General features: G+C 45.3%; 1 protein-coding gene across 2 annotated transcripts in view; it reads left to right on the top strand.

Moving 5' to 3' along the window:
- Window positions 1–24,287, top strand: part of LOC137432063 (papilin) — a 200,703-nt gene that overhangs the window by 166,087 nt on the left and 10,329 nt on the right. For both annotated transcript variants that reach the window (XM_068123806.2, XM_068123801.2), the window contains exons 10-13: window positions 3,780–3,824; window positions 9,360–9,530; window positions 14,648–14,686; window positions 15,804–15,968. In XM_068123806.2, coding sequence (XP_067979907.2) covers window positions 3,780–3,824; window positions 9,360–9,530; window positions 14,648–14,686; window positions 15,804–15,968 — 420 coding nt within the window. The remainder of the gene's footprint in view (window positions 1–3,779; window positions 3,825–9,359; window positions 9,531–14,647; window positions 14,687–15,803; window positions 15,969–24,287) is intronic.

Here is a 24,287-nt window from a genome sequence, read left to right as displayed (position 1 = left end):
ACATGATCTTTCATATGTGCTTCGAATGAAGGGTAATACATATTCCTGTATGAGTGTTTTGGATTTTCTTCATTTCAGGATATGGGGTTTTATTTTTATTAATTATAATCCTCTGTCTTGTTTGTTTGTTTCTTTGATTTCTTTTCTCCCCCCTACCTCTCACGAACATATTACCCTTTGTCCAGCGTGTTGAAAACAGAACAACCAAATAATAAATAAATAAATTCTATATTAATTCTTTCTCTCCTCCCGGACACGTGCTTGTTCGCTCTCCTCCTCGTCTCGACCTGTGCCCCGCCCCCTATATCTCGTTTTGCTTGCACCTCTGCTCCTGCTTTCTCAAATCCACGTTCTCACTTAAAGACTTATCCCAGATTGTTTTTCATGGTTTTGTTTAAATATTATTTATATATGTTTAAACCGCAGCCGTGATGCTGACGCCGCCCCCTCCCCCCCCCCCCTCCCCAGAATTTCCATGTTTTAAAGGTTTCCCAATGTTTACCCTGGATCAGAATAGGTACACCGTATCCCTGCGTGTCGTAAGAGACGACTAAGAGGGTTGGCGTCAGGAAGGGCATCCGGCCATAAAAAACATTGCCTCAAAAAGAGAACCATGACAATTACAACTACATATGGGCAGGGTACAGCCCGAAGTGGAGATCGGTTTCTGAGGTTTGGGACAGGGAATGTAGGGACAATGACAGGGAGATCAGGAGAAGTGGTGGAAGTATTGGTCAGAAGAAGAGTGGACATATGTTGTGTGCAGGAGACGAGATGGAAGAGAAGTGGTGTGAGAATGGTGAAGGGTAGGCAGGGACAGAAATACAAGTTTATGTGGCAAGGGTGCCCGGAGGGCGTGAATGGTGTTGGTGTCCTGTTTTCTGAGGAGTTTCTAGACAGTGTGGTGAGTGTGACTAGAGTGAGTGAAAGGTTGATGATGGTGAAAATGATGATTGGAAAGCTCTTGGTGAACGTCATCTCGGGATATGCTCCGCAGGTTGGTCGAAGCGATGAAGAGAAGGACAAGTTCTGGTGTGCGATAGAGAAGCTGATGGAAAACGTGAAAGATGAGGAAGTTGTTGTGGTAGGAGGAGACCTAAATGGACATGTGGGAAGGAGTATGGATGGTTTTGAGGGAGTTCATGGGGGTTACGGATATGGTGTGAGAAATGGAGAAGGTGAAAGGATTTTGGAGTTGCTGATGGAGCTGATTTGTTGATTTGTAATACTCATTTCCAGAAAGAGGATAATAAGCTCTTTACATACACGTCAGGTGGGTCGACGACAACCGTTGACTACCTGATGGTGCGTAGGCGAGATAGGGGGCACCTCCGGGACACAAAAGTGATCCCGGGGGAGGAGGCTGTTTCACAGCACCACTTGGTTGTCTGCGACATAAGGGTGAAAGGTGCGAGGAGAGCTCGGCGGGTGAAGTACCAACCGAGAATGAAGGTGTGGAGGTTGAAAGAGGTGACAGTAAGGGAGGCATTAAAAGAGAGGCTGAGTAGGGTCAGGATAATGTGGTTGAGCTTGAAAGTGGTTGGATGTCAATGAAAGCTAGTCTGTTGGGAGCCGTTGGTGAGGTCTGTGGATGGACAAAAGGACCACCGAGGCACTCGGAAACATGGTGGTGGGATGATGAAGTTGGAAAGAGGATTGACGAGAAGAGGAAGAAGTTCAAGGAGTGGCAGAAGGCGAAGGGTACGGGAGCAGAAACAGCAGAGCATGAAAGTTATAAGGCAGCCAGGAAGGCTGCAAAGAAAGAGGTAGCAAAAGCGCAGGAGGCATGTAGGAGAATGTTTGGAGAACGCTTGGATTCGGAAGAGGGTCAGAAAGCAGTATTCAGGATTGCAAAGCAGATAGCGAAAGAGAGGTGTGATGTGATGGGGGTGAGTTGCTTGTAGGATGAAATGGGACAAATCGTTGTCGACCCAGATGGAATTAAAGGAAGATGGAATAGATATATGGAAATGCTGTTGAATACAGAGAATGAATGGGATGGTAACATAGAGAGTAACCCAGTTTTAGGACCGGCAGAGAAGATAACTGAGAAGGAAGTTGAGGAAGCGATAAAAGCAATGAAGGGTAGAAAAGCGGGAGGGCCGAAGGGAGTTGTGGGAGATATGTTGAAGGCAGCAGGAAGTTGGGGTGTGAAGAGAATGACAGAGATCTGTAATCTGGTGGTGAAAGAAGGCCGCATTCAAGTGGATTGGGAACTGAGTACCCTCGTCCCTCTGTACAAGGGGAAAGGTGACCCTCTGGAGTGTGGCTCGTACCGAGCGATAAAGTTATTGGAGCATGGAATGAAGGTATTGGAAAGGGTGTTGGAGAGGAGGATAAGGAAGAAAGTGAAGATCGACGAAATGCAGTTTGGATTTATGCCAGGAAGAGGAACGACAGACGCGCTTTTCATTGTGAGGCAGTTGCAGGAGAATTACATGGAGAAGAGTAAGAAGTTGTTTCTTGGGTTTGTTGATCTGGAGAAAGCATTCGATAGGGTTCCACGCAAAGTATTGACATGGGCATTGAGGAAGTGAGGAGTGGAGGAATGGTTGATCAGAGTCATGATGGCAATGAACAAAAGAGCGTACACAGCTGTAAGGATGAAGGACGGGAACAGTGGTGAGTTTGAGGTGAAGGTGGGAGTGCATCAGGGGTCGGTACTAAGTCCACCACTATTTGTAGCTGTGATGGAGGTGCTGGCTCAGAACGTAAAGGAGGGTTTACCGTGGGAGTTGTTGTATGCAGATGATCTAGTGTTGATTGCGGAAAGTATGGATGGACTGAAGGAAAAGATGAACAAGTGGAAGGAATGTATGGAGACAAAAGGTCTGGAGGTGAATATCGGAAAGAGGAAGGTGATGGCAAGTGGTAAAGCATGTGGTGAGGTGGAAAGAACTGGGAAGTGGCCCTGTGCTGTGTGTAGGAAGGGTGTCGGAGTGAACTCCATTCAATGTACAATGTGCGCTGAGTGGGTTCATCAAAAATGTAGTGGTCTGAGAGGGTCATTAACCAGTGTGGCAGCTACATTCAAATGTAAGGTGTGCACAGAGGGAGCTGCAGATGGAGGAAATGTTGAGTTGGATCTTGGAGACGGCGTGAAGCTGGAAGGTGTGAAAACATTTTGCTACCTCGGAGACATGCTGAATGGAGAAGGTGGATCAGACTCGGCAACGGTTGCTGGAGTGAGATGTGCATGGAAGAAGTTTCGGGAACTGAGTGGCGTGCTGATGATGAGGGGAGTGTCGTTGAAGCTGAAGGGAAAGGTGTATGCTGCATGTGTGAGAAGTGTTATGATTTATGGGAGCGAGACATGGGTAATGAATGTAGAGCAGCAATGAAGGTTGGAAAGGGTGGAAATGCGAATGGTTCGACGGATATGCGGAGTATCGTTGAGAGAGAGAGGAAGACAAATGATGAATTGCGAAAGATGATGGGAATAGAGCCTGTGATTGATGCTGTGAAGAGGCACAGGTTGAGATGATTTGGTCATGTGGTGAGGAAGGATGAAAGTGACTGGTTGAGAAGAGTGATGGAAATGAATGTAGAATGAAGTAGAGGATGGGGCAGACCGAGAAAGACTTGGCTAAAGATGGTGGAAGAAGAAATGCGGGCAAGGGGGTTAACAAGGAGAGATGCAGAAAATAGGGCAAAATGGAGAAGATTGTCGTGGGGACCGCAAGGCTAACCCCCGCTCTAGCAGGGAAAATGGCCTTAAAATGCATGTTGTGTTGTTTGTATAATCCTCTGTCTCCATGATGATGTTTTTATTGTTGCAGATTTCAAGACTCTAAGTCGAGCTGGCTCTATTGGAGATGAAAGAGGTAATGACGGGACTTGGTTTGCTATTTGCAAATAATTAACTATATTACAGATGCCTTTTGTATTCTTACTCAAATATTTCCAAAATGCATGTTGCTTCGTTTCGCACATCCCTCTTTCCTTTCATATATTTCCCTATTAATCTAAGTGTTTCTTACACGTTGTTTTGTAATGCACCTCCTACAATACTTCATTTTTATACCCTTAAAGTAGAATGATTGCAAAAAACGAACATCACATTGGTTGGCCTTTCTGACATTCCCAGATAAGCACATCCCAGATACTGGGATCCCAAGTTAAAATTTAAGATTTCTTTCCATGCATTTTTTATCCTGGTGTTGGCTTAACGATTAAGGTGGCTAGCTTACAATCATAGGGTCTTGAGTTCAAGCCCCTGTCGTGCCGTTGCATTAATACCAGGCAGGTCGACTCAGCCTGTCATACTTCCGAGGTTGGCAAAATGAGTACCAGCTAGCTGGTAAGGGGGCATTGCATCAGCGGCACAGCTGTGCCCCCAGAAAATGATGCAGCCAAGCAGCCGGAGGCTGCATATGAATAAATAAATAAATGCAGCTTTTGTGCACATTGCATCAAAATATTACATCTGATGGCATCCATTTAAACCCTCCTGTTTCTCACTTACCATAATCACAGCAGCTGTATCTAATGCAGATGTAGCTCCCAAGCTCTTGCAAATGAAGAGGTTTGAGAATAAAATAGATCCGATATAGAATAGATATAGAAATAGATATAGAATAAAATAGAATAAAATAAATGAGATCTCGCGAGATCTTGGAGACGGCGGCAGGGATTTTCGAAGCTCCACACGGTCTCCACGTTTTTCGAAGTTAAGTCTGTTCACAATTGTATTTTGTCGAAACTGTATTTATCTTTCGGTGTGTGAAGTTATTGTGTGCAACTTTGGTTGTTTCTCGGTGTTTATCTTTCATAAATTGATCGTCTGTTTGCCGTGTCGCGAGCAAGGCCTTGTACAGTGTGCACTGTACAACCTTGAGGCTTTGTTTTTCTCTCAGTGGTCCGTCGTTTGTGATCCAATAACTTTCGTTCTCTGTATTCCCAGTCTTTTCACCCATAGCCTACTTCCTTGTGTAAATCTCAACTCAAAAAAAAAAAAAAAAAAAAAAAAAACATTTCCTTCTCTGTTCTCATTCGTTTATTCATTCTTATTCGTTCGTTCGTTCTTCGACCACGTGTTTCTCCCCCATTTCCCCAGATAGTTTTCACTCATTAACCTTCAATGTTTACACTTTCCCCTCAAGTTATGTATTCCGTCATATTTTATAACACCTTTTTCTTCTTCTTCTTTAAAAGGCTGCTTTCGACTTGCTCACCAAATCAATTCATCCCAAAAAAAAAAAAATATATATCCATCTCCTATAGTGCCTTTGTTCTACATTCCCTAAACTCTCCTGCACTCCATCCTCCATCCAGCGTCCTTAAACGTATTTTTAACTCGAAGGTCACAAGAAACTCATTTTGCAATAAATGTTCGTTTCCCATAAATCGTACACTTTCAAAAATCCAATCTCACCCCTCCCCTCCAAATCTTCCCCATAACCCCTCCCCTCCAAATCTTCCCCATCACCCCTCCCCTCCAAATCTTCCCCATCACCCATCCCTTTCAAATCTCCCCCCTTGCCCCCTCCCTCCTAAACTACTCCCTCACCCCTCCCCGCCAAGACGCCCCCTCGCCCCTCCCCTCCTAGACTCCTGCCTCACCCCTCCCCTCCAAATCTCCCCCATATCCCATCCCTTTCAAATCCCTCCCCTTGTCCCTTCCCTCCCAAACTCCCCCCTCACCCCTCCCCTTCAAATCTCCCCACCCTCATTGCTTCTCAATTTCCCCCCGCTCACTCCCCCTCCTCAAAGCGTCCTCCCCGCTTCTTCCCCCTTCAAACTCTCACCTCCATCTCCCCCAACCTTCTGCCTCGCTCTTCCCCCTCCTCAAATAACACCTCATTGTGGCTCACCCAATCACCATCAAACCTTTTGTCCGCCCCATCCTTCCCTTTCTCCGAGCTATTCTGAAATCTCTGACACACGTTCAACAGCTCTCCCTACCTCTTCCACCTCTTCCACATCTTACCCTACCCCTCCTCCCCCCTGTTCTGTATCTGATGCTCCCCCTTCCTCTTCATTAACGGTATGGACCTCAAACATCCGGGGCCTTCGTTCAAACTTAACTGATCTCTCCATACAGGTTGCTTCTGTCAAACCAGACGTGATCTGCTTAACAGAAACTTTCCTCCTTTATGATGTCTCTGATTCCATAGTATCTCTCCCGGGCTACTCCCTCCTCCGGTATGATAGACCTGAGCCTCGTCCTGGAGGCGGGGTTGCTATCTTTATCAAAAACTCTCTTCCTCACTCGCCCTGCACTGCACTCTCTCCACCTCACCCCCAGGAATACCTCTGGCTACGGCTTCCCCTTCGCTCCCACCTCTTGTTCATATGTGTGTTGTACCGTCCACCAAACAGTGATGACTCCATCTACATCTCGCTGTCTGATGATATGGACCAACTTCTATCTACTCATCCCAACTCTCTCTTCCTCATATGTGGTGATTTCAACTGTCATCATGCCAGTTGGCTGGGTGTGGGTACCTCTCTCACCAGCCATGGCTCCTCAGCAAAGGACTTCTGCGACTCACTGGGACTGACACAATCTGTCAATTTCCCGACCCGGATCTCAGTCAACGGAACATCTTCTCTTCTGGACTTGGTTATGACTAACTTCCCTGAAAATGTCTGCTGCTCTTCTTCTGCTCCGATCGGATCATCTGATCATGTCCTTGTTAAAGTGGACATCTCTCTGACCATCCTCAGGGAGCCTGCTCAGCGTCGACGAGTCTGGCATTTCACTCAGGCCAACTGGCACGGTCTTCAAGCAGCCATCAATCATCTGGACTGGTCTCCCATCTCTACCACCTCTGACATCAACTCATCCTGGGAATTCTTCCAAAGTAAATTGCTCTCTCTCATGCACAGATTTATCCCATCTCGTCTTCAGTTGTCATACCCTTCCTCCCGTCCATGGTACACGGAATCTTGTGGTGAGGCTGTTGCCCAGAAACAACTTGCCTTCGTCTCCTGGAAAGCAAATCCAACGGAAGGAAATCTCATTTCCTTTCACAAAGCCCGAAACAAGTGTGTGTCCACCCTCAGGAGAGCCAGGAAACAATATCTCTCCGTTCTCAAGACCGAACTCTCTTATCTGTCTCCCTCTTCCAAATCCTGGTGGCGTCTGGTCAAATCCGTTTCTGGTGTTTGTTCCCCCTCCATCCCCTCCCTTACCTCAAACGGCTCCACAGCTGACTCCGCACGTGAAAAAGCTGAATGCCTCAACTCTGTGTTTGCCTCTAAATCTTGTGTCCCAAACCCATCCCTCTCTGTACCCACCATACCCAGTCGTACCCTGCTGCTCCTGGACTCCGTGTCCTTTCCTCCTGACAAGGTGGAAAAGTTTCTGTCAACCCTCGACTCTGATTCTGCAACTGGACCCGACGGCATCAGCCCACGGGTCCTAAAATCCTGCTCTGCTGCTCTATCTCACCCTCTCTCTGTTCTCTTCACCCTCTCTTTTGCTCAAGGTCAACTGCCATCTGCTTGGAAATCAGCCAACATCACCGCTTTGCACAAAAAAGGTGCAAAAACAGATCCTAGCAACTACAGACCAATCAGCCTTCTCCCAATTATCAGCAAAGTCATGGAATCCATCATTGCTTCTGATATGAAATCTTTCCTCTTCTCCAATGGCTTGATCTCTGATCATCAATTTGGTTTCAGACCAGGTCACTCTACTCTGGACATGCTGCTTCTGCTGTCTCAACAATGGATGGAGGTCCTCAATGCCAAACAGGAAATTAGAGCTGTCTCCCTCGACATATCACGTGCCTTCGACACGGTCTGGCACCCCGCTCTGCTCACCAAACTCTCCTCCTTTGGTATCCATGGAAATCTCCACGCATGGCTGGCGGACTTCCTCTCTAGTCGTCGTCAACGTGTGGCCCTGAATGGGTTTCTCTCATCTCCTCTTCCTGTTCAGGCTGGAGTTCCCCAAGGCAGTGTTCTGGGCCCCGTGCTTTTTCTGGTCTTCATCAATGATCTCTCTGACTCTCTCGAAAATCCTCTCTATCTCTTTGCTGATGACTCCACTCTCTGCCGCTCCATTCCTCTTCCCTCAGATCGGCAGTCTGCTGCCTCCTCACTCTCTGAAGACCTGGACAAAATCACAGACTGGTCAAACAAGTGGAACATGTCTTTCAATCCTGACAAATCTCACACTCTTACTATGTCTCTCCGAAAAGATCGACTGGACAACCCTCCCATCTACTTTCTCAACAATCCTCTCCAAGAAGTTCTGTCGCTCAAGATTTTGGGTCTCACTATCTGCCATGATCTTTCTTGGGAAAACCACATTTCCAAGCTGGCCTCCAAAGCCAGTCGCCGACTGGGCATCCTCCGTCGTGCGAAGTCCTTCCTCGGCACACCTGAGCTCCTCACCACATACAAGGCTTTCATCCGCAGCTCAATGGAATACTGTTCTCCCCTATGGGCCGGTGCTCCTGCCTCACACCTAGCTCGGCTTCACGCTGTTGAAACCAAAGCTTTCAGAATTATTGGAATCTCCCGCGATGAAGCTATCTCTGAGGGCCTTTCACTCACTCACCGCAGGCAGGTAGGTGGTCTTTCTGTCTTCTACCGACTCCTCTCCGGCCTTGCACCCCCAGCTCTCTCTGTGCTCTGTCCCCCAAATATTCCTACAGGTCGCACAAGATCTGCCAGCAACCCTCTGATGGTTAAACTGCCGAAATCTCGGCTCTCCGCTCACCTTCACTCTTTCATTCCTCTTTTCTCCCGCCTCTGGAACAAACTCCCTCACTCCCTTCAATCCCACTCCTCCCTCCAGGTCTTTAAAACAGCTGTTCACCACCATCTCTTATCTTCCCCCATCCAAAACCTTGATCTTTTCTACCCCCGCTAATTCACCCCAGATCCACCTTGTTTGAAATTCCAACTTCTTTCCTGGAAGTCCTGGCAGTGTCCATATGTTTTATACCTCTCCCACTGCCCCCTTCCCACGCCCCCCCCCCCCCCCAAAGCCCTCGCCCTCTCTCAGATCTCTCGATGTCTCCATGTCTCTCGGTCCCTGCTCTCAAATGTTGTGTTTGTGTCCTTCCCCCTCTCTCCCCATCTTGTCTACCGCTCCCTATGTTATATGTTTTATGTGTCGGTTTGTCTTTCTGTGTGTTCATGTGATTAATGTTCGCTCTTTCACGAGCCTCGATATTGTATACAAAAAAAAAAAAAAAAAAAAAAAAAAAAAAATCCACATAAAATAAGCTTGTGGATGAAGAGTTGCCAATATTTGATATCAGCAAAACATTTTGTTGAAACAAATTATGTGCAGTGAATATGTCGATTATCACTTGCAAAGCTATGAAGCTTTAAGCTAAATATAATAATACCCAAGGTAAGAGAGAATTTTGAATTGACACTTTTCTAATGTCCTCCAGATTTCTGCCTCGATCCAGAAGAGACTGGCCCCTGTCGTGCAGCATTTCAACGGTGGTCTTATAATCCTCTGAACAGCACCTGCAATAACTTTATATACGGAGGTTGCCGGGGAAACAGCAACAACTTCTTTATGGAGCATCAATGTTTATCCATCTGTGCACCAATTAGGGGTAAGAAGTTTGGTATCGTGAGGCTGCATATGTACAGTGCCTTCAGAAAGTATTCACACCCCTTCACTTTTTTCACATTTTGTTGTGTTACAGCCTGAATTTAAAATGGATTAAATTGACATTATTTGTCACTGATCTACACATAATATCCCATAATATAAAAGTGGAACGAAAAAACTAATTTTTACAAAATAGTTAAAAGTGAAATACAGAAATATCTAATTCACATAAGTATTCAACACCCTGAGTCAATACTTATAGAAGCACCTTTGCCAGCGACAGCTGAGTCTTCTTGGTTTGTCCGTATCAGCTTTGCACGTCTGGATTTGGGGAGTTTCTCCCATTCGTCCTTGCAGATTTTCTCAAGGTCTGTCAAGTTGGATGCGGAGCTTCGGTGAACAGCAATCTTCAAGTCTTTCCACAGATTATCAATAGGATTCAAGTCTGAGCTTTGGCTTGGTCACTCAAGGACTTTCACATTCTTCTTCTGAAGCCATTGTAATGTTGTTTTGGCTGCATGCTTGGGGTCATTGTCCTGTTGGAACAGAAATCTTTGCCACAGTATAAGGTCTTTTGCACTCTGAAGCTGGTTCTCCTCAAGGATTTGCCTCTATTTGGCTCCACTCATTGTTCCCTCTAGTCTTCTAAGTCTCCCAGTCCCTGCCTCTGAAAAGCATCACCATAGCATGATGCTGTCACCACCATGCTTCATGGGAGGGATGGTGTTAGATGGGTGATGAGCTGTGTTAGCTGTGAGCGGTTTCTGCAAGACATAGCGCTTTGCATTTAGGCCAAAGAGTTTAATTTTCATCTCATCAGACCATATAATCTTTTGCCTCGTGATTTTTTATTTTTTTTTGTATACAGGATCGAGGCTCATGAAAGAGCTAACATTTAGGAGTGGGATTGAAGAGAGTGAAGGAGTTTGTTCCAGAGGCGGGAGAAAAGAGGAATGAAGGAGTGAAGGTGAGCAGAGAGTCTTGATTTTGGCAGTTTAACCATAAGAGGGTTGCAGGCAGATCTTGTGCGACCTGTAGGAATATTTGGGGGACAGAGCCCAGAGAGAGAGAGCTGGGGGAGCAAGGCCGGAGAGGAGTCGGTAGAAGACAGACAGACCACCAACTTGCCTGCGGTGAGTAAGTGAAAGGCCCTCAGAGTTAGCTTCATCGTGGGAGATTCCAATGATTCTGAAAGCTTTGGTTTCAACAGCGTGAAGCCGAGCTAGATGTGAGGCAGGAGCACCGGCCCAGAGGGGAGAACAGTATTCCATTGAGTTGTGGATGAAAGCCTTGTATGTGGTGAGGAGCTCAGGTGTGCCAAGGAAGGACTTCGCACGACGGAGGATGCCCAGTCGGCGACTGGCTTTGGCGGCCAGATTTGAAATGCGGTTTTCCCAGGAAAGATCATGGCAGATAGTGAGACCCAAAAGCTTGAGTGACAGAACTTCTTGGAGAGGATTATTCAGAAAGTGGATGGGAGGGTTGTCCGGTCGGTCTTTTCGGAGAGACATAGTAAGAGTGTGAGACTTGTGTGAGAGTGTGAGATTTCAAGGATGCTCAAAAGAAATTGGATGCATCTGACCTCAATTTGGAGCATCATAGCAAAGGGGTTGAATACAGATTGACTCGAGACATTCCAGCTTTTTATTTCTAATTGTTTTTTTAAATTTTTTTAATGAAAATTCCACTGTGACATTATGGGGTATTATACGTGGATGAGTGACAGAAAAAAATCTCAATTTAATACATTTTAAATTCAGGCTGTAACACAACAATATGTGAAAAAAGTGAAGGGGTGTGAATACTTTCTGAAGGCATTGTATCTTCGACTTATTGTTACGTTGCCTTTCACTGTCGATATCTAGACCATTGAGTGTCAGATGTTCCATTAAAATTTTGATGCAGTACTAATTTGTCCAACAGGATAATACAGATTGAGCACACTTATCTTTGGGTTGTCTAGCCAGTTTTGGTTCTCAGCCAACTATAAAGTGTGATTGGTGGGCATGGCGTTGCATCACAGTTTGTCCCTTGGATAAACATTAAGCTGGGGCCCCGTGTGTTCCTATTAGATGGTGGGCATTATAGATACCACAGCGGCATTCCCAAAGAGTAGGTGCATTATCACCGGCACCCAAACTTCCACATTCCTGCCGTCTTCAGTCGCAAATGTCAGAATTAGCCAGCCAGTTCATGAAAGACATACAGTGCATTCAGAAAGTATTCAGACCCCTTCACTTTTTTCACTTTTTGTTATGTTGCAGCCTTGTGCTGAAATCGTTTAAATTCATTTTTTTCCCTCATCAATCTACACTCAATACCCCATAATGACAAAGAGAAAACAGGATTTTATAAAGTTTTGCAAATTTATTAAAAATAAAAAACTGAAATATCACATTGACATAAGTATTCATACCCTTTACTATGACACTTGAAATTTAGCTTAGGTGCCTCCCATTTCTCTTGATCATCTTTGAGATGTTTCTACACCTTGATTGGGGCCCACCTGTGGTAAATTAAATTGATTGGACGTGATTTGGACAGGCACACACCTGTCTATATAAGGTCTCACAGCTGACGATGCATATCAGAGCAAAAACCAAGCCATGAGGTCGAAAGAACTGCCTGCAGAACTCAGAGACAGGATTGTGTCGAGGCACAGATCTGGGGAAGCCTACAAAAACAATTCTGCTGCATTGAAGGTTCCCAAGAACACAGTGGCCTCCATAATTCTTAAATGGAAGAAGTTTGGAACAACCAGGACTCTTCCTAGAGCTGGCCGCCCGGCCAAACTGAGCAATCAGGGTAGAAGGGCCTTGGTAAGAGAGGTGACCAAGAACCCGATGGTCACTCTGGCTGAGCTCCAGAGATCCTGTGTGGAGATGGGAGAAACTTCCCGAAGGACAACCATCACTGCAACACTCCACCGATCCGGGCTTTATGGAAGAGTGGCCAGACGGAAGCCTCTCCTCAGTGAAAGACACATGGGTCACTCAAGTAGAGTGATGCAGTAATCGATGGCGAGAAACGGTGGCGAGAAACGGTGGAGAGGAGAATAGGTGGCGAGAAACGCTTGGAGTTTGCAAAAAAGCACCTAAAGGACTCTCAGACTGTGAGAAACAAGCTTCTGTGGTCCGATGAAACCAAGATTGAACTGTTTGGCTTCCGTCTGGCCACTCTGCCATAAAGCCCAGATCGGTGGAGTGTTGCAGTGATGGCCCAGATCGGAGTGATCCACACAGGATCTCTGGAGCTCAGCCAGAGTGACCATCGGGTTCTTGGTCACCTCTCTTACCAAGGCCCTTCTACCCTGATTGCTCAGTTTGGCCGGGCGGCCAGCTCTAGGAAGAGTCCTGGTTGTTCCAAACTTCTTCCATTTAAGAATTATGGAGGCCACTGTGCTCTTGGGAACCTTCAATGCAGCAGAATTGTTTTTGTAGGCTTCCCCAGATCTGTGCCTCGACACAATCCTGTCTCTGAGCTCTGCAGGCAGTTCCTTCGACCTCATGGCTTGGTTTTTGCTCTGATATGCATTTTCAGCTGTGAGACCTTATATAGACAGGTGTGTGCCTTTCCAAATCACGTCCAATCAATTGAATTTACCACAGGTGGACTCCAATCAAGGTGTGGAAACATCTCAAAGATGATCAAGAGAAATGGGAGGCACCTGAGCTAAATTTCACGTGTCATAGCAAAGGGTATGAATACTTATGTCAATGTGATATTTCAGTTTTTTATTTTTAATAAATTTGCAAAACTTTCTAAAATCCTGTTTTCTCTGTGTCATTATGGGGTATTCAGTGTAGATTGAGGGAAAAAATGAATTTAAACGATTTCAGCACAAGGCTGCAACATAACAAAAAGTGAAAAAAGTGAAGGGGTCTGAATACTTTCTGAATGCACTGTAGGTGAGAAAAATAGAAACTTTTCCTAGCCTTCCTCACAATAGGTTGAGAATAATTGGGGCTGTTTTTGAATTAGTGGTAATGGATGTCAACTGATTTGTCAAGTCAGACTCCATACCTTAATTGGTACCATGCTTTCTGATGCTGCATGATAAAGGGATCAACGAAGATGGATGTTAAATTTTTGGATCTGTGTACTCCTTGCCACTCTTGAGCTGCAAGATCTTTGCTTGTTATCAACATGCTTGCTATATACCCTTTGTTTTTGTTGTTTTTGAGTGTAATCCACAAGTGTACTGTCATACAATTATGGCTCTTACTGAAATTTAGCATTGAGGTGTCATCCACTTTTTATGCAAATAAACCTGCCATCCACAAGGAAATCCAGGAATGTGTGATGGTTGTGTATGGCAAAGATGGGCCTCATATTATACAGTCGCCAAATAGGTGGCTGACTTTGAGCACGACCGAGTATCTTGAAGATGACTCCAGGCAAAGATGGCCCGGCAGATGCAACTGTCCCATGAGCTGTCGCCCATGTTGAGGCATTGTATGCAATTGATTGTCACATTAAGGTCACCAAAGTAGCCACAGAACTTTGAAATTGATCATCAAGGCAGAATTTTCACTTTAACCAACAAGCATTTGGCCACATCCAAGGTCAGAACAACATCCCATAAGTACATTGACTTCAATAGGCACTATGTTGAGAAATAACAAGTTTGGCTATTGTATATTGTTGCTCGAACCTTTTGACTGCGCAAGTCCCCTTGTATAAACTTATCTTGTGGGAGTGTGACTTAGATACCCAGTGACATTAAATATCATTTTTGCTATCTGATGTTACACTAACTCAGTGTATATATATATTATCTTGCCCATCCATGACCTACCAACTCACCTGGTCAGTACATGTGTGTGCATGGCCAAATAGATTTTCAACCTGGGGAGGAGAGGAGATGGGGATGACATTGGGGGAGGTTGAGGCATCATTGTTATGATTTAAGAATGTGTGTGTTGTTTGAAACCTTGTTGATACCGGCATAGAAAGAGGAGACGTCATTGGCTGTGATTGAGCTCTCTTGATCTGCTTGAAAATATTTACATGCACTCATGTGGGTTTGTGGTCACATGATATACACAGCAGCATCCAACTGGCTGTGCGGTTATTTGATTTTCACAACTGAATGAAATATACCATTCTTGTTTACAGGAGGAGGAAGAGAAAGATTGATTGGAAAAACAGATTCCAGTGAGTGTCTGTTCCATTGTAATTTGAAATCCTCATGAACTTTCATTGGTCTGGCTACATTGTTTATTCACCTTTTTATGGGTTTAAAGTCGTTTTCTTTTTAAAGTAGGAACATAGTTCTAGAAACCACAATTGCTAAGTCGGTTTGCCTTCCGTTGGATTTTGAAAGTGTGCCCCAAACACAAAGTGCTGGAGTACAATTATTGGGATTTCTCGTATAAAATCGTGTTTTGTTCCTTTTTATTTGGCAGGGTGGAGTAAATGGAGTCAGATCGATATATGTTAAATGGGCCTATTTTATCTCGAGGAATTGGCAAAATGTTCCGAGAAAGTGCATATTTGAGGGCAGTCATAAATATTGTATTTCTGGTGGAATGAATTTTGATTGTTGAAAATATTTTTTTAATACAAGTGAGCACTGGTGTTGAATTTTTTTTCCTCTCTCATATCTCACTTTAATCCCTGGTGTTGGGCTAGCGGCTAGGGTGCCGGCTTAGGATCCTAGGATCCTGGGTTCGAATCCCGGTCGATCGCTGAATTAACGCCAGGGGGGTTGACTCAGCCTGTCATCCTTCCGAGGTCGGCTAATTGAGTACCAGTTCACTGGTAATTCCCTGCTTGTCGTTAAAGGCGGCAAAAAGGGTTGGCGTCAGGAAGGGCATCCGGCCGTAAAACATTGCTTCAAAAAGGGGACCGAAAAACAACAACAACCACGGTTCCCGAAAAAGGCCAACCCCCGCTTGCGGGGAAAAATGGCCTCTAAAGGTGGTTTTTTTATTATTTATATCTCACTACTTGTGTCCGGCTGCCATTCCATGTTCTACCACTTTTAAACAGGTTTTGAGTCATCGAGACTTAATTTAGTTGGTTTCTCATTCGCATTTGAGAATTTTTTCCCCCATTTGAACAGTGTATACATTAACTATCCTGTAGAGAGTATGGAAGGCAGGCGATAAGGCTAAATGAGAAATGCTTGCTTGTGATGAAAGGATATTTAAACAAAGGGTCGCAACACAGAATGTCAACATTGTGTAATTGACTTAAGAATGTTTAACCAACTTCTTTTAAACTTAAACGGTGTAAATAAATATTCTTCCTTCTCTCACATGGCCTTCAGGTTACTGCGCAAAACCGAGTGCGACAGGTCCCTGCCGAGCACATTTAGTACGCTGGGCTTACGAAAAGGGTTCCAATGCCTGTGTGAAGTTTACCTACGGTGGCTGTGCAGGCAATGGGAACAACTTCCTTCGTGAGCAGGATTGTGTGGTCACCTGCAAGGAGGGTACGTGCAGGATAAATTATACCCATTACTATTAAGATGTAATAATTGGAATAACCTCCCACATAGTAAGTAGAATGACCTCATGTCATTATCACACTTTGTTCAACTTTTCTTAGCAAGTCTCTACCAGGTTCTTTCAGTAAGAACCATGCTAAAGGTGTTGATTGAATCTTTTCAATGCAAGCCACACTACTGTGGAACGTTATTAACCTATAAACCAACATCTGTTCTTTGAAATCTCTTCCTTAAATCAAAACTGAAAACTTTTCTATTTCACAAAGCACATTTTTGTCTTTTGCCAACTTTTGGTGTCTTCTTTTCTTTTCAATAATTGACACTTTATAATTGAAAATCCTACCAATTCCTATTTATTCATTGGAGATAATTTCTCCAGAGACCATTCCTAAATTAACCTACTGCTAATATATACTGCTTAATACTGTGGAAATTGAATAGGCCACATGTTTTTCGTCGCAGCCATCAGTGCTGGTGTATCACGTAGAGCAATTAAAATGTGCACTCATTTGTTCACGCTACTTTGCTCTACTGTACATTCCAACCAGTGAGTTGACTCAGACAGCCCGTCATTTGCAATGGTGATGTGCATACAAACATAACACTAAAGGCAATCAGTTTTTTAAATGTATTTATTAAAACATGGCTGAGAGCCACTAAATGTGAAGAGCTACAGAGAAAAAGAAGAGGATAAACTAGCAGAACCATCACCTAGTCCTGAGACAAGGAAACCTCTTCACAGGGCAGATGTGCAGGAAGGGGTTACGAGGCCAGGTGGAAAAATTAATGTTCCTACCCCCATTGGGTGTTCTTAGGAGACACCATCTCCATACTGGATGGCTGTTGTAGCTGCCCTTTGTCAGGTGTTGTTTTCAGTCCTGGCAGGGTGTCACAGTCACGCTCCCCACTAGCAAAGCCAGTGATTGGTGTCGGTTTAGTTGCCTATAAATTTGTTGATGCCTATAAATCATATTATAATTTTATAAGTGTCTGTTTGTGAGTTTGTTTGTTTGACTTATACGCACTCCTGAACCGCTTAACGGAATGAGTTGAAAACTGGTGATTGTACTCTGGAGGGGTTGCGGAGGGGAGAGGTTTGCACAGGAATGTTTCAGGGGCTAAAAAATAAAAAATAAAGATTATTTTGGGAGTCATGGGTGGGGAAGAACCCCAATTCTCTATGGAAATGTGTATCATATAGTGCTGCTCTTGGTGGAAGATTGTATTTCAAGTCGTACTAAAATCCCGAATTCTGGGGGATTAACCTATCCATAATAATACTATATAATTCAAATGTTTGTTTTGAAATGTTTGTTTTGAGAGAAATGTCTGTTTTGTTATGCTGACGAAGTTGTCAGAGGTATTGTGTTTTTGGGTTGTCTCAGGTCAAAGGTTAGAGTCTGTAATAGGTTTTTGTTATCGCGATAACCTAAGAACGGGAACTAAGTCAAACTTGGTATAAGTTGCTTGGCTGGTGCTCCTGCCTCACACCTAGCTCAGCTTCACGCTGTAGAAACCAAAGCTTTCAGAATCATTGGAATCTCGAGCGATGAAGCTAACTCCGAGGGCCTTTCACCCACTCACCGCAGGCAGGTTGGTGGTCTTTCTGTCTTCTACCGACTCCTCTCCGGCCTTGCTCCCCCAGCTCTGTCTGTGCTCTGTCCCCAAAATATTCCTGCAGGTCGCACACGATCTGCCAGCAACCCTCTTATGATGAAACTGCCAAAATCAAGACTCTCTGCTCACCTTCACCCTTTCATTCCTCTTTTCTCCCACCTCTGGAGCAAACTCCCTCACCCTCTTCAATCCCACTCCTCCCTCCAGGTCTTTAAAACAGCTGTTCACCACCATCTCTTATCTTCCCCCATCCAAAACCTTGATCTTTTCTTCCCCCGTTAATTCACTCCAGATCCACTTTTTTGAGATACCAACTTCTTTCCTGGAAGTCCTTACAGTGTCCATTTGTTTTATACCTCTCCCACCGCCCCCCTCCCAAACCCCTTCACCTCCAAGCCCTCTCCCTCCCACAGATCTCCCAATGTCCCTGCTCTCAAATGTTGTACTTCTGTGCTTCCCTCTCTCTCCCCATCTTGTCTCCCGCTCCCTTTATTATATGTTTTATGTGTGCATTTGTTTTTTTTGTGATTAATGTTAGCTCTAACACGAGCCTCGATCTTGTATACAAAAAAAAAGGTATGTCTAATGATATAGAGATAAATGGATTCGATTATGGGGTCAAGAGGTCAAAGGTCAGAGGTCCCGTTCCGTAAAAATTCTGTTACCGAGCTAACTTGTGAACCAGTGATGGGATTTTGACCATACTTGGCATAAGTATAAGCATAAGCATACTTGGCATAAGCATAAGTATGTATATATTATGATGCAAAGATGAATCGATTAAATTGCAGCATCAAAGGTCAGAGGTCATGTCAGTTAAAGGTGTGATACTTGAGGGCAGCTGAAGGGATTTAAGTCAAACTTGATACAACTATCTATATTATAATAGCCGTAGATGATTCTGTCTGTCTGTCTGTCTGTTGGGTGTCTGTCCGGGGTGTGGCTTACTCGGTTTGCAGAGTAGCTCCACCCATAGCTCCACCCATTCTGGGAGTGGCTTCATATAATTATAAACAAATATCCACCATTTTATTAACTCGCATAGCTTTGAGGCCTGTTTTGAAGGCCCGTGATGTCTTGCTCTCTCTCCCAGTTTTATTTCAAATCAAATTCGATATATCATTTCATTTTTCACAGTCGCTAACATAGTTTTAGACTCGGTTGAAAAAAAACGGGAAGAAAATCCAATGAAAGTTGCCGTTTATAGAACGAAATGAATTCTCAAACGCCTGTAACTTCAAGGCCATTGAGTCTCTCTCACGCCTTTATCTCCAATCTAACTCACCATATGATTTCATTTTTATCGATGGTTTTAGACTCGGTGTCAGCAATAATTGAGAACATTCCACACACGCGGGAAAATGCAGAGATATATTTTTAAAAATCGCGTCATGGTGTATCATACACCGCCCAACATGACACCGACGGCAACGTGTCGATATATATTAATAATTCGCTTTTGCTTTTCCGTTAATATATTTCACTTTTTCGTTTGATGACAGTCGTCACAAAAACGTCAACAATGATGCCGACATATATTTCTTCGTTTTTATTTCATTCAACATTATTAGCCGGAAGTAAAATATGTTTCAGGAAATTACCGAGAGATATTTCTTCGTTTTTTTTATTAGTTATGTGCGCATACACTTTAAATAGGTTTATTTGAAATCTTTAATTTTCCACAAACATTCCACACACGCGGGAAAATGCAGAGATATATTTTTAAAAATCACGTCATGGTGCATCATACACCGCCCAACATGACACCGACGGCAACGTGTCGATATATATTAAAAATTCGCTTTTGCTTTTTCGTTTGATGACAGTCGTCACAAAAACGTCAACAATGATGCCGACATATATTTCTTCGTTTTTATTTCATTTAAAGCGCGGTGTTACGCGCGCTGTTTGTAAACAAGGAGGAAGCGGACAACGCGGTAATTTGTAAGAGTCTTTATTCAAGAGCTCACTGTAACACTGAAGCTGAACTCTCAGGGCTGCGCGCCCCGTGTATATCGTGAGGTCACGCCTCTCTCCCGGGCGTGGCCCACCCCCACTCGGTGTGCGTGGTGATGTCCCCACGTCAGTGCTTTCGTGTCCGCCACACATTCAACATTATGAGCCGGAAGTAAAATATGTTTCAGGAAATTACCGAGAGATATTTCTTCGTTTTTTTTATTAGTTATGTGCGCATACACTTTAAATAGGTTTATTTGAAATCTTTAATTTTCACAATGTAATTTACTTGCCATTTGTCATTTGATGATTACGAGACACTTCCTCTTGAGGATCGTGACAATTCATGCGCTGCGAGGAAACTTCTATTTCCAAAATGATTGAGACGATCGATGAAGAACGCAGACTTGAACAGGATGTAGCAAGAAAGCGAATGAGACGGGCGAACGAGTCCATCGACGAACGTCAATGCAAACTTGCGGGGTCACCCGTGGGAATCCCACGGGCATGAATGTGTGTGACATTTCGACATATTGAGTTAGATGCTGCACATTCATTTTTACAAAATGGTTACTGGCAAGTCATCAGATCCAGAAATGGTGTAATGAACACAATTTATTTACGCGCAAGCACGAAAGCAAGACGGGCCGATTTCCCATTCCGACGGGCGAGACGGCCGATTTGGAGCAAGAAAAAGAACGAGACGGGAGAAAAACGAGAGAAACGAGACGGGGAAAGCTGATTGGAGAGGCGAGTGAGGAGCGATTGGAGAGGCGAGTGAGGAGCGATTGGAAAGGCGAGTGAGGAGCGATTGGAGAGGCGAGTGAGGAGCGATTGGAGAGGAAAGTGAGGAGCGATTGGAGAGGAAAGTGAGGAGCGATTGGAGAGGCGAGTGAGGAGCGATTGGAGAGGCGAGTGAGGAGCGATTGGAGAGGAGAGTGAGGAGCGATTGGAGAGGCGAGTGAGGAGCGATTGGAGAGGCGAGTGAGGAGCGATTGGAGAGGCGAGTGAGGAGCGATTGGAGAGGCGAGTGAGGAGCGATTGGAGAGGCGAGTGAGGAGCGATTGGAGAGGCGAGTGAGGAGCGATTGGAGAGGCGAGTGAGGAGCGATTGGAGAGGCGAGTGAGGAGCGATTGGAGAGGCGAGTGAGGAGCGATTGGAGAGGCGAGTGAGGAGCGATTGGAGAGGTGAGGGATTGGAGAGGAGAGGAGTGCTAGGTGGAGAGAGGAGAGTGTCAGGTGGAGAGAGGAGAGTGTCAGGTGGAGAGGAGTGAGGGGTCACATATTATGTGAAATAAATAAATTGTGTTCATTACACCATTTCTGGATCTGATGACTTGCCAGTAACCATTTTGTAAAAATGAATGTGCAGCATCTAACTCAATATGTCGAAATGTCACACACGTCCATGCCCGTGGGATTCCCACGGGTGACCCCACTATATTTCTTCGTTTTTATTTCATTCAACATTATTATCCGGAAGTAAAGGTTCACATGTTCATTTCACGTGTGCAAAAACAAACTCCATTTCATGTGTGCATGGACATGAAACACAGACGGGAAATTGCTTAGAGATATTTCGTTCGAAGCAATTATACACCGCCCAAATAAAATATTTCACCGATACACCGAGTCTAGTGTTGGTCTAGCGTTGTTGGTGTTGGTCTAGCGGCTAGGGTGCCGGCTTAGAATCCTAGGGTCCTGGGTTCGAATCCCGGTCGATCGCTGAATTAACGCCAGGGGGGTTGACTCAGCCTGTCATCCTTCCGAGGTCGGCAAATTGAGTACCAGTTCACTGGTAATTCCCTGTTTGTCGTAAAAGGCGGCAAAAAGGGTTGGCGGCAGGAAGGGCATCCGGCCGTAAAACATTGCTTCAAAAAGGGGACCAAAAAACAACAACAACCACGGTTCCCGAAAAAGGCCAACCCCCGCTTTGCGGGGAAAAATGGCCTCTAAAGGTGGTTATTTTTTTAAAATATATATACACCGAGCGAATTTCAGCGAATTTCACCGAGTTTCAGGAAATTACCCAGAGATATTTCTTCGTTTTTATTTCATTAGTTACTAGCAGAAGTACTCAGCGTTGCCGGGCGGGGGAGGGGGGAAGGGCACGTACACTTTAAACATGTATATACATGTGGGATGTGGGATATATACATATGGGACGTGTGGTGTGTGTGTGCGTGTGTGTGCGTGTGCACGCGCGTGCATATATGTGTGTGTGTGTGTGTGTGTGCGTGCATATATGTGTATGTGTGTATATATATATATATGTGTGTGTGTGTGTGTGTGTGTGTGTGTGTGTGTGTGTGTGTGTGTGTGTGTATGTATATATATATATGTGTGTGTGCATATGTGTGTATGTGTGTGCATGTGTGTCGATGTACATTTGTGTGTATGTGTGTGTATATATGTGTGTGTGTGTTTTTGTGCATGTGTATATGTGTGTGTGTGTGTGTGTGTGTGTGTGTGTGTGTGTGTGTGTGTGTGTGTGTATATGTGTGTGTGTGTATGTGTGTGTGTGGGTGTACATGTGTGTATGTGTATATATATGTGTGTGTATATGTGTGTATGTGCAATGTGCATATGTGTCGGTGTACATGTGTGTGTACACGTGTGTGTACACGTGTGTATGTGGGTGTACATGTGTGTGTACGTGTGTGTATGTATGTATATGTGTGTATGTGTATGCATGTGTGTGTGTGTGTGTCTGTGTGTGTATGTGTATATGTGTATGTGTCTGTGTGTGTATGTGTGTGCATGTGTGTGTATACATATGTGTATGTGTATATGTGTGTATGTGTATATGCATGTGTCAGTGTACATGCGTGTGTACGTGTGCGTGCATGTGTGTGGATGTGTATGTGTGTTTGCGTGTGTGTGTATATATGTGTGTGTGTATGTGTATATATGTGTGTACGTGTGTGTGTGTGTGTGTGTGTGTGTGTGTGTGTGTGTGTGTGTGTGTGTGTGTGTGTGTGTGTGTGTGTGTGTGTGTGTGTGTGTTATTGTGAAACAGGTGCAGCATCTAACTCAATATGTCGAAATGTCACACACGTCCATGCCCGTGGGATTCCCACGGGTGACCCCACTAGTGTATAATAATGTGGGCAGAGGCAGACATCGGTCTTCGTCATGATGTCAAAGAGTTCTCTTCTAGTTTGTTTGACTTCTATGCACTCCTGGATCACTGGACGGAATAAGTTGAAAACAGCTGATTCTACTTGGGGTGTGAACGGGAAGGTTTTTGGTGGTAAAATAATTTGTTGTCCCGGAGGTTAGCCTGGTATTGGCTTAATGGTTAAGGTGGCTGGCTTGAGATCTTAGGGCTGAGTTTGAGCCCCTGTTTTGCCGTTGAATTAACACCGGGTGGGTTGGCTCAGCCTATCATCCTTCCGAGGTCAGCTTACTGTTGAAAGGTGTCACTGCATCAGCGGCACAGCTGCACCACCAGTAAATGATGCAACCAAGCAGCCACAGGCTGCAAAGGAACCACCAACATCCCGGAGGGTCAGGGTGGGGGAGCACCTCATTACTATGAAATGTAAATGTATGGCATAACTCCGCTTCTTGTGAGAGGGGATATTTTAAGAGGTATCAAATATGCCAAGTGTGGGGAAATTCACCCATCCACAATTTTGGACGAATTATCCCATCTTTCAAATCAACCCACCTGGTGTTATTTTAATGGTCTGACAGGGGCTCAAACTTTAAATCCTGAGATATTAAGCCAGTCACCTTAATCGTTAAGCCAACACCCGGCTTAATTCTAAAGGGTTTTAAAGTTTTAAGGGTCTAAGGGTCATAAAGGGACCCTATAAAAGGGTCATAAAGGGTCATAAAGGGTCATAAAAGGCTCACAAGGTCGAAAGTAGTCTAAAAGGTACGTTGTGGCGGACACGAAAGCACTGACGTGGTGACATCACCCCGCACACCAAGTGGGGGTGGGCCACGCCCGGGAGAGAGGCGTGGCCTCACGATATACACGGGGCGCGCAGCCCTGAGCAGCTCAGTGTTACAGTGAGCTCTTGAATAAAGACTCTTACAAATTACCGCGTTGTCCGCTTCCTCCTTGCTTACAAGTAGCGTGCGTAACACCGCGCTTTACTGGTGACCCTCGATGTTGGATCTGCCGTAGCGATCCTTCCAAACACGACGCCATTGCCATGGCCAACAACGCGATGTCGGTTAAACTTCCCGAATTTTGGGAGGCCCAGGCCGAAGTTTGGTTCGTCCAAGCCGAAGCCCAGTTTCAGCTTCGGCGCCTCACCGACGACGACACGCGCTACTGCCACGTCGTCGCCTCCCTCAGGCCCGGCACGGCCGCTCAAGTTGTGTCCGTCCTTCGCCACCCACCGGACGGCCACAAGTACGAGGCACTCAAGCGGCTGCTCCTAGCCACGTTCGGCCTCACGGAGGACGCACGGGCCGACCGCCTCCTGGATCTCCCCGAGCTCGGCGACACGCGCCCGTCGGTCCGAATGGACCATATGCTGTCACTGTTGGGCGAAGAAGCCCCTGGTTCTCTATTCCGGGCGCTTTTCCGTCACCAACTTCCAGCACAGGTACGCCTCGCGTTGGCCGGGACCGTGCTAACGGAACCCCGAGCATTGGCCGCCGAGGCGGACAGGTACTTCGCGGCTTCGGACACGCGGGCGAGAGTCGGTGCGGCCCACCTCATGGATCCCGAGGCCGATGCGGATCCACAGCATCAGCTTCCACAGCATACTGA

Source organism: Myxine glutinosa, chromosome 1 (genome assembly GCF_964187855.1).
Source record: "Myxine glutinosa chromosome 1, kmMyxGlut1.1, whole genome shotgun sequence".
Taxonomy (NCBI): Eukaryota; Metazoa; Chordata; class Myxini; order Myxiniformes; family Myxinidae; genus Myxine; species Myxine glutinosa.
Note: the sequence above shows the minus strand (reverse complement) of the source record. Positions and strands in the feature narration are given on the sequence as shown.